Source organism: Pseudogymnoascus destructans (genome assembly GCF_001641265.1).
Source record: "Pseudogymnoascus destructans isolate 20631-21 unplaced genomic scaffold scaffold_5, whole genome shotgun sequence".
NCBI classification, from domain to species: domain Eukaryota; kingdom Fungi; phylum Ascomycota; class Leotiomycetes; order Thelebolales; family Thelebolaceae; genus Pseudogymnoascus; species Pseudogymnoascus destructans.
In genome coordinates, this window is record NW_020167524.1 from 848,076 (window position 1) to 858,798 (window position 10,723).

The 10,723-nt window shown below is 46.4% G+C and overlaps 4 protein-coding genes across 4 annotated transcripts; 2 read left to right on the plus strand and 2 right to left on the minus strand.

The window, feature by feature from the left end:
* The first annotated feature begins 2,377 nt into the window (after positions 1-2,377).
* Positions 2,378-3,709, plus strand: VC83_02520 (uncharacterized protein). The gene is made up of 3 exons (XM_024466181.1): positions 2,378-2,679; positions 2,735-2,819; positions 2,872-3,709. Exons 1-3 carry the CDS (start codon positions 2,426-2,428, stop codon positions 2,986-2,988), a joined length of 456 nt encoding a protein of 151 aa, XP_024326210.1. The 5' UTR covers positions 2,378-2,425; the 3' UTR covers positions 2,989-3,709.
* A 908-nt stretch (positions 3,710-4,617) lies between these two features.
* On the plus strand, positions 4,618-5,478 carry VC83_02521 (uncharacterized protein; the record flags this gene model as incomplete). Its single annotated transcript, XM_024466182.1, has 1 exon — positions 4,618-5,478. One exon carries the CDS (start codon positions 4,618-4,620, stop codon positions 5,476-5,478), a length of 861 nt encoding a protein of 286 aa, XP_024326211.1.
* Positions 5,479-6,137: 659 nt separating this feature from the next.
* Positions 6,138-6,881, minus strand: VC83_02522 (uncharacterized protein; the record flags this gene model as incomplete). The annotated part of the gene is made up of 1 exon (XM_024466183.1): positions 6,138-6,881. The coding sequence occupies one exon, from the start codon at positions 6,879-6,881 to the stop codon at positions 6,138-6,140; it is 744 nt and encodes a 247-aa protein (XP_024326212.1).
* Positions 6,882-7,642: 761 nt separating this feature from the next.
* VC83_02523 (uncharacterized protein) lies at positions 7,643-8,854 on the minus strand (the record flags this gene model as incomplete). Its single annotated transcript, XM_024466184.1, has 2 exons — positions 7,643-7,931; positions 8,748-8,854. The coding sequence occupies 2 exons, from the start codon at positions 8,852-8,854 to the stop codon at positions 7,643-7,645; spliced, it is 396 nt and encodes a 131-aa protein (XP_024326213.1).
* Positions 8,855-10,723: the final 1,869 nt, after the last annotated feature.

Sequence of the window (10,723 nt, forward strand, 5' to 3'; positions counted from 1 at the left end):
CTACAACATCCTTGCTACAAACTCACTGTAAGTACATATATCTTTTGATCTACTTCTTTGTCTTGTGTATACTTCACTAACTCATCTTAATGTTAGCAAATGGCTCGTATTAAGCAAACTGCTAGGAGATCAACTGGCGGCACAGCACCAAGGATGCCACTTGGATTACAGGCTGGCTCTAGGCTTGGTGGAAAGGGAAAGGGAAAGGAAAAGGCTGTGCGCACAGCAAGAAAAGCTCCAGTTCGCTCATCTCAAGCTTGCAACAATCATGCTCAGAAGGCCATGCGCCGTGCAAAGTCTGGTAAGAGGATTACCAGAGGATTACCAGAACTCTCTAATAAACATATAGGCACCAAGGCTCTCCGCGATATCAGAAGACAGCAACTTGATACTCGCCTGATTATTCCAAAGCTCTCATTCCAGCGTCTTGTTAGGGAAATCGCACAAGACTTCAAGTCCAATCTTCGCTTCCAGCAATCTGCTATCCTAGCTCTCCAGGAAGCTGCCGAATGCTTCCTCATTCGAGAATTTGAGAGTATGATACTTGAACATAGTGACAGGGACATACTAACAGTTATAGTGACAAATCTCCTTGCTATTCATGCGAAGAGAGTGACAATTCAGGCAAAGGATATGGTATTGGTTCGGCGTTTGCGGGATATGATGTTTAATCATGGAGCTGTAGGCTTAATCGATGGAAATGTCTCTCACCCAGGAATGAAGGTTAGATAAGTTCTGGCAACCTTCTGGTAACCTGGTACCTAAAGGCAAAGGTTATAGTGTGGAATAGGATATCAACGACATGGGAATGGAGTTATTGAGTTATGGCGTTTTACGATATCGATATCAATGTGAAGTCACGATCACACCCCCTTTTCAATGACTAATCAAACACGTGATATAACTGGGTTGCCAAGACCTATACTAGGTACCCGGCAAGTGAGTAATCCTCATTCAACAATACTCGGGATATGAGTGAGTAACTCAGCTGGGTGAGTAGAAATTCTACTACTCGACTCATGAGTACCCAGTGCGCAGCCTAGGGGTAGTGATTCGAAGTGTGTTGGATGGGGGTTGTTGCACGCTGTTGGAAAATGGTTGGAACTTACGTCCATTAATTTGAGATGCTGCAGTTGGACGATGGTTGAAACTCACAGGAGTAGTGATTGGATAGGGGTTGTTGCACGCTGTTGGAAAATGGTTGGAACTTACGTCCACTAATTTGAGATGCTGCAGTTGGACGATGGTTGAAACTCACAGGAGTAGTGATTGGATAGGGGTTGTTGCACGCTGTTGGAAAATGGTTGGCATATGAGAAGGGTTAGAAGGTTGGCAAATGGTTGGAACTCACAGGGGTAGTGATTCAAAGTGTGTTGGATGGGGGTTGTTGCACGCTGTTGGAAAATGGTTGACCTGGTTTGACAGATTGGCTAAAAGTACGATGCGTACGTATCTGGATGGGGTCATCTGAGCCTGAATAGAAGCAAAGTAAAATGAAATGAAATAAACTGAAATTTCATTTTATTTTGCATAATCTTTAAGAGATATAAAAAGGGGCTTGATTTCCTGTTAAATCTCTAACATTACACTCGAGCAACCAGACATTTTATCAGCAATTTGCAAACCCGCCTGTTGTATACCTTTTCAAAAAACTATGTTAGTTCCTTGCTTACCATCTTGGGTTTTCCAAAGTAACTAATTAATTGATAGCGCAAAAATGTGTGTCGAAGTTTGGAACACATACGACCTTTGTTCTCATATTGTATTTGGTGGTTGGAATCACTGTTCTCAAAGGCTCGAAGACGCTTGCCCACTGCGAAGGCCACATTACGAGCATAATGAGGGCGGCAAATGTGGAGACTGTACATACGGAACTCCGACGTCACAGTGACAAGTGACGAGTGTGGGGTTTACTAGTGTTTTTGTGTTGGGGGAAACGGACAATCCCATGGGATACGGTAGTCTTTCGCGCCCAAAATGGCACTTTTCTCCGTGGGACTATCTAGTTCCCCAGCCGGTCAGAGTACTGAGCTGAGGTTTCAGCTCAGTGTATCACTTCGGTTTGGGGTGTAGGGACCCAAACCTTCGGGGTTTTGGGGGTTTCTCCCAGGCCTACAAATAGCGTACGTAGACCCGTAGTTTAGTGAGCAATTCAATTGATTATATTATCCTATATACGGTATTCTACTGTTGAAGCCTCTGTTCTGCTGCCCGTAAGAGATTAATTACGGTGACCGGAGATTATCACACGATTCTGTGTGTGATTCTCCGTACTCCGCAATTACCTCCAATATTTTGGAGGGGGGGTGAAGGTCACGTGCATGGATGGACCGTGCATATAGTTCCAATATCTGAAGGACAATAAGTCATCGCATGAAATAAGTTCTCTTGCACTTTATACCTTCAACAATTCAAGGATAGAACCATGGCTATCCGTATTTTTGTTGTTTGCAAATCCCACGAGATGCCTGGTCCGGCTAAGGACAAGAATAAGTTAATGGCAAACGCAGCCTGTCAAGAAGTTTTGAATCGAGACTATGATGAATCCAAAGGAGATCGTCTATTGTGTGAAGGGACATATTTCTCGTTTAATCAAACGTGTTTCCTTGTAATCGATAACGGTCCTGTGGATGCCACAACCTATGATATCCGGATGTTCAAATGGAGAGGACAGGAGCTGTAACTATCATTCAATACACCCTATCTGCTCGTAACTTGCTGACATAGATAACAGAGTCTCTGTGCCCAAAATCCCCCCATATGCTCTCAAACAGTTTCGCGACAAGTACCAATTTAATCCAGCCGACAGACCTAAACGCGTGTGTTCCCATACCTTTATAATTTGGATGTCTTCGTACTGATAATCCACAGCCGGTGTACACGGACGAGCAATTTAGGGACAGATTTGGCACTGATGAACACCGAAAGCTCGTGGAAGCCATAGAGGAGAAGAAAAAAATTGCTCGAGAATATAGCGCTAGCACTTAGCAGTGATATCCCATTGGGTGAGACCTTAATCTGCTGTTTCATTGTGCATAAAGGGGGTTAGGCACAGAGGCGATAGAGATAGAGCTCTCCAAAGCCGGACTGTACCTACTTCGGGCCTTTCATACGACATGCTCTGTATGGTGGATAGGGTGGTGAACAATGTAGTATTCAAATGGTTGACCTTGGATGCAATCTAGAGAAAATACTACTTGTAGAGCATAGCCAATATCCAAATTGCTGGACGCGTTAGGTGACCCATCGAGTCAGTGTAAACCACAATTATGGTTTAAATTGAGTCAATGTTTGTGCGTACACCATGTACTATGGCCATCAGCTCCCAATTCTCTCTGGCAGCAGCAAGCGTGGAATGACCAGCAGAGCTGCGAGTATTTCATACTCGTGCCACTCGCTCCTCAACAAAGACGCCTTGAGTTAGGAACGAAATCCTGACCGGTTTGCTCAGGTACCGACGCAGCATTGTGGATAAGCGGCGATTAGGTGTGTCCGCGTCGTGGTAGACAACCCCCATTTCCTCATCCCGCTCTACAGTATTCTCATCATAATTGCCCTCATCGACTCTCGTAAAGTGTTGGCGACACTAAAGCTTGGCATTGTATGGCGATAAAGGTGTTGTCTATTCATACCTCCTGGTTCCACAAGACCGCCGTAGGTAAACCTATGCCGCAAGTTGCCGTGCAACTGAGGTCAGGTTCCAGAGATGCTCATAATTATAGATTGGTTGGACATAGGGCGCTTGTTCACCATGCAGATAACCTCAGCTTCCAAACTAATCCTTATTCAGCATAGCGCCCGCGCTTAGTTCCCGTCGTTTTCCACCCCCTCCACTAACACCCGTCGCCTCCTACCCTGCACCTGAGTCTTTTTTCCCATCTTCGGCCGTTTGAAACCCCGCTGCAATATAAGTTCACGTCTTGACCCTCGTCCTTCCAGTCGATATGGCCCCTCGTGAAGCAAAGCCAAACGTCCAAAAGGTTGGGCAGCAACCCTCGGCGCCAAAAGGCCGTGGCAAGTCATCTTTCGTCGTTGTAACGTACTCCAACTGATCATTGATAGGAAAGAGACCTCAAGGTATCGAGAAAGGACGACCACATCGCAAGAGTGCGCGCCTAAAAAATCCAGAACGCCGCCAGGAACGAGCCATAACTGGGGACACAAATACGCATCAAGCTCTATTTCCAAGAGTGAAAGAGGTATGCCCTTTTCTCCTACAACTTCTGCACAGCTAACTCAAGGTCCCCACAGAACCCTTCAGAACCTCTAAAAGCTGAGAATCGAAAACGAAGACGACCGCAAGAATCCGAAAGTCCACTAAGTGGCGCATTACCCAATTCTCTTCGAAAACGACCGCGAACATCTGATGCAAGCTCGGTTATCGGGGATAAATCTATCAAGCCGTCCCCAAAGCGAACGCGAACGTCACCCCGGCAACTTGCTATTGAGGATATATCTGGCAAGGCTACGGCGAGCGGAGTTAACGTGAAGGAAACCAACCCCATTGAATTCTGGACGAGAAAACAACGGTGGCCGAAGGAACTTTTTCAACACGACGGTCAGACAAGGGAAGATCTCGAGGAAGACAGCTGGTACGAGAAGTATTGGGTGCCAGAGATGAACCGTCTACTTGCCAGGAAGAAATCATCATCCTCTCTTCGCAGGAAGCAATCAAATGCCAGCTCTGTCACGGCCAGCTCTGCTACGCCGAGCGATCAAAAAGCCCGAGAGGTCAAAAGCGCTCCTTATCAAGATGGGCGTTATCAAACTATTCTTGCCAGTCAAGGCAGCTTCATGAGCAAATCAGAACTGGGCAGCACAAATGCTAGCAAAAGCCTCTGTCGAACTCTACTTGAGAATGAGCAGACGGTTCCTCAAGAGTCATTGTTTCGTGATGACCTATTTGAAAAAGCCTGCGAAAAAATACAAAATAAAAACGAGGCTAGAGTCGTTCAAGATATTGCTCGACTAATCGTACCTTCTGCGGAAACTCTTGCAACACTCGGATCGAAACACCTCGAGAGTTTAGTCGAAAGTGTCAACAAAAGCTGGAATAATTCCATACCTATCACCCAGACTCGTCCGCAACCCGACTATGCTGTTGGATTTGGGCGAGAGGCATTCACAGAAGATCAAATCAAAAGACTGGAACCTTTTGTTGGCGAGCTTACAGACACCTCTTACTTCATGGCCACATACTTCATGTACTTCCCGTTCCTGACATGCGAGGTCAAATGCGGCGGTGCCGCTCTCGACGTTGCAGATCGACAGAATGCTCATAGCATGACGATGGCAGTGAGGGGTATAGTCGAACTTTTTAGACTAGTGAAGCGCGAAGAGGAGCTCCACCGGGAAATTCTCGCCTTCTCACTCTCCCATGACCATCGCACGGTGAGAATCTACGGCCACTATCCTATAATAAGCGGAGACAAGACAACCTTCTACCGTCACCCAATCCATACGTTCGACTTTACATAGCTAGATGGCAAAGAGAAATGGACTGCATACAGGTTCACTAAAAATGTCTACGATATATGGATGCCGACTCACCTCAAAAGAATCTGCTCGGTTATTGATGAGTTACCGCCCGATGTAGATTTTGAGGTTTCGCAGCAATCCGACCTAGGGGGATCTGGACTTTCACAGGGGTTGCAAAGCCACCATCTCTCTCGCGAATCCAGTTATGGTGCTGCATCTCTACAAGAGGAAGCTGAAAGCCAGCCAAGCCGTACTCCATCACGAGATATCACTCCAGACACGTCCCTGTCTCAAGGGATCGAGAGAGCCTTCAAAAAGCCTAAGAAAAGAGGTCGGGCAGTAGAGTTACATCAGTAATGCCGCTATCCCATTGAGGACATGAAGATGCATTATTGGGCTGATTCACAAGCAACGTCTTATATCACATGCCCCAACGCGTTCAAGAAGTTTCAGGGACAGGGTATGGGGGAAGTTTTGCGACACAATGATATCATAATAGCAATTGTTTCTGAATGACGTCCAGTTTTAACCTGAAACCAATTTGTACCTAATGTGCTTCCATACTCACTTCCGGGAGAATTCCTCAAGAGCGTCGATGGGAACGTTACTGTTAACTCCATCCATGGCAAAGTACAAGCCCGTAAAAATAATAAATACTCTTATTCGTCATCAGATTCAGAGTCTCTGTCCTTCAAATCGTTGCAATAACGTACTTGAAGCGATCCGATGCTCCTGTCTGAAAAAGCACGGATGAAAGCCCGATGTATCTCTTTCCACGGCAAGCCCTTCTTCTTGAGGCGCATCAGCAAATTATCTTCTTGCGCTGTATATTGGAGACGTCCACGCTTTCTCTGCTTCTGTAGAGCGGGACTTGACCTCTTTGCATGAGATGCGCAAACCCGTGGGTGAGCTGATTTTCCAGCTAATTTCTCGCTAGACGTGAAATTTGGTGTGTAGAGACCGATTGATGGTCTGAACGAATCTGGAAGATCTAGCAGCCTGAACTCTAGGTTGTAAGTCGTCTCTCGTCCAATCTTTGAGACCGGTGTAGGGCTCCATTTCCCGTTCCAACTCCTCCAGGTACGCAACGAATTTGCGGATACTCTGTCCCTTGCGCTGGTAGGCGCCGTTGTACTTGAGGGCTGCAATACGTTGCCGGTTGGCTGGGGGTAGGCGCTGTAGTCTTCACCGTGCGACTGTCGGAATATTTGGAGGGCTTCTTCCATAGTGTTGAAGTAGGCCTTCTCCTCGTCTATTCGTCTCCGGAGGCTAGCCAGCTTCGAGGCCATATCCTCTCTCGGGTGGTTGTCGGCTTCGTGAGCTACAGGCTCCGGAGCTGGTTCTGTTAAGGGTGTTGCTCCTCCGGAGGTTGCCCGGGTAGTCCTCTTTTCCTGGCTTGCCATCCTGATCTGGTAGGCTGAATATGGGTTGAGTCAATAGAATTGTAAGGCGTAGGTCCCAGGGTCACACGGGAGTTCAGGGAACCAGATCAGTAGGCAGGAAAGGGGTTATATAGCGTAACAATAGGTCTACGTAGATACAGCGACTATTGACTGGAGTCCTCGATTGAGGCTCCAGCCGCCTTTATTCAGGAAACCCAGAAGCCCTACTACCCGTGCTGGGTGCTCCACTGTAGGGTTCCCTTCGGCGTGGCACCTCACATGCCCTCACGTTCCTTATAACATCCACCACTGGCGACATTGAACCTTGTGCTGAGCCCCTGCACCACACAAATTCCAAGATAGACCTATATCCCTAGCACCTTGACCCAAACAGCTCTTGAACTCGCAGCATCTGGTGCAGATTTCTCTTTCAACGGTGAGCATGACTATGAATATAAGCCTGATATTGGCAACGATAAAGAAGATGTTGTAGACACAGTGAATGTTTCTAGTGATCAACCAGTTCCACTTCGATCGGATTCCTAATCAAATTTCTGGTGAAGCGGCTCCGAAAGGCATTCCTCAATCAGGTGGTCTCCTTCTTCCTAGAAAGTGCAGCATGAGTTGGAGCCTGACCTCTCCCACAGCCAATGACCCCTCCTACATTAGCAGGAAATTCGTTGCATCCTTAACCAGCTGAAATGTGTAGTATGAGTCGGAGCCTAGCTTCTCCCGCAGCTGCTGCCAATGACACCCCTCCACCCACCCCCTTCAGCTCGTCATTACAGCCCTTCTCCAGCTGAACTAGACAGTTCGAGCTGAAACCTGACCTCTCCTACTGCCAATGACCCTCTTTTTCTCAGCAGGATGTTCGTTGCATCCTTGACCAGGTCGTCATTGCGGCCCCTCTCCCACTTATTAAACCTTCCCAGGTCAGCAGGACATTCGTTGCTCGTTACATCCTTGACCAGCTCATTGTTGGGACCCCTCTCTATCTGAACCGTGCAGGATGATTCGGAGCCTGACCTCTCCTCCAGCCAATCTCCAGCCAATGAGCCTCCCCCTGACGAGCTGGTCAAGTATGCGATGAATGTATTGCTAAGTACATACTACCACATGACATATCTCTACCAACTAGAGGCCTAGGAGCATGAACGATAGCTCTAAAAGCTCCTACGAACCTCTATGATTCATTACATGTCATCGCTCTTTAGTTACCCACAAGATTGGTTAAGTTATGACATAATTTGTCTATGACATAATTTGTCTATGACATAATTTGTCTATAGGGGTACTCTGACCTTGGACCTCCTTTTACTTCCTATAGGCTACGAACCTAAGAGATGGTTCTATGGGATTCTCTTATGTCGACTACAGTTACCAAGCCTGGTAAGTCATGGAAAGTCTTGGAAAATGAGAGAACTACATTCCTTTAGCATAAATAGGATTGCCCTTTCCTTAAGAAAGGACAAGCAGACAATACAGTAAATCGACTATCACATACTTCCACGTCTTTTCCAAGCTTCCAAGCATTGATCTTGTTACTCCTTGTTTCTGAAAAGTCAGTGAGGTGTTAACCTCTGACTTACCCCTGAGTTCCCAGACTCAACATCTGTTGCAACTTGTCTGAACCACTTCACTACATCACACACCTGATTGCTGCGTTGTGGAATAGTCTAAGCTACGACCCTTTGGCTCTGTTTTCTAAGACAGTGTGTTGTCTTAGTAAATTCATCCCTTCCTTGGGTGGCTAGATTCTCACATCTGGTGCACCCACCATTACAATCCTGCTCTAAGATGCCGTATTTTGCAACCACGTTCTGTACAAGAGAAAACCACTCTTGAATTATCTTAGGATCTTCACATTTTGCTCATTTATAATCGTACTTCCGACTGAACTTTGATTTAATTTCCGTACGACGCTTAATAAAGGTAGTAGTCCAGTTCTTCCCAACAGGGCTCTCGCCTCGTTCAGAGAGTAGAAGGTCGGCCATTTCTTGCACAGCTTGCGGTCGGGTGTAACACTGACTTCTAAACGATAGAAGACACAGAGGTTTCTTGCGTAAGGTTGACTTGACAGAGGAGGCAGGGGATTAGACACAAAGGCTTTTCCAAGTAACACGTTACAGTATTGTAAAGAATACTATATTGAGTTGAGCACAAAGCTCCTATCTAAGGAAATACTATCTACTTATATAGTGGCGTCGTGCCTCATGGGTAATCTGGATAGTTGGCGGATAGCTAGATATTCAGGATAGTTCGTGGATAGCTCAACTATCCAATATCCACTAGTTTCTGCAACTATCCATTAGCCCCGTCACATGGCAGCCTACCCCGCTTCCCACTGTGACTCACACGTCACATTACTAGGCCCTGGCCCTGGCCCTGTAACCATGACATCATGTTACTGTAGCCGTAACATCGGGGTGGAAATCCACGCGAATCTAGGTCGAGAATATATTGAACAAGAGCTGACTCTTCATACGGAGTCAACTTACGTGAGTTAGGAGTAGAGCCGCATCGAGAAGTTATACCACGAATCCGGTCACGTAAGGTTGTACGGGGCACATCGTACGATACTGCAGCTGCTTGAACAGTTTGACAATTGCCTTGTTTATTGCTTGAATAGCTAATAGTATCCTGCCCTCTTGATTAGAGGATTGGGCTTGTGTTGGTTGTGGCATTGTTGACTATAGTTAAGTTGACGCGTTTTGGTGTTTTGGTGGTGGCGACTCGCCCGGGATGGCGACTCGCATGTGAAATACGTTATACAAAGGGGTAAGTAACTCTTTATGTTAATGTTAATATTATACATTATACTAACTATTTTATAGAGATGGCCAAATTCCAAGTCTATATAGACAAAGCATTATAACGTACATGTATAGCGAAAGCGCCAAACAAGCGAAAGCGCCAAAATGATGCGGTGACCAAACCCCCCAACTAAATGTTAAATTCCTCAACAACAAAACATGCCCCATAAAAACGATGAAAGCCAATTAGTGCTAGCTATCCAGGCTATGCAAAGCGACCCAAAGTTACGCCTTCGAGTTGCTGCTAGGATCTATTCTGTGGACCACCGCAAGCTAGGTCGTCGTCTAGAAGGTGTACCTTCACGACGCGATATCCAAGCCAACTCACGGAAATTAACTAACCTAGAGGAGTCCGTCCTTGTTCAGTATATACTCGACCTAGCTGCCAAAGGGTTTCCTCCTCGGCTGTCTGTTGTTGAAGATATGGCAAGTCGACTACTTGCAACACGCGACGCGTCATGCGTTGGGTCGCGTTGGGCTTCAAACTTTGTTAAGCGGCGTGTAGAGCTCCAGACACGCTTTCAGCGCAAATACGACTACCAGAGGGCTAAGTGCGAAGATCCAGAAGTTATTAATGGCTGGTTTGAGCTTGTGCGTAACACAATTGCGAAATATGGTATCGATGAAGCAGATATCTACAACTTTGATGAGACTGGGTTTATGATGGGCGTTATCTCAACTGCTATGGTTGTAACAAGCTCAGACGGGCGGGCAAAAGCAAAGAAGGTACAGCCTGGTAATCGGGAATGGGTTACAGTAATCCAAGGCGTTAGTTCTCAAGGTTGGGCAGTACCACCATTTATCATTGTTGCAGGCAAAAACCACCTTACATCTTGGTATGAGAATAGTGGATTTTCAAGCGATTGGGTGATTTCTGTTACTGAAAATGGCTGGACTACAAACGAGAGAGGCATGGATTGGATTCAGCACTTTGAGAAGCATACAAAGGCCCGGAGTGTTGGTGGTTATCGCTTGTTAGTCCTTGATGGTCATGAGAGCCACCACTCAGATGAGTTTGAGGAGTACTGCAAGGAACACAACATTATTACG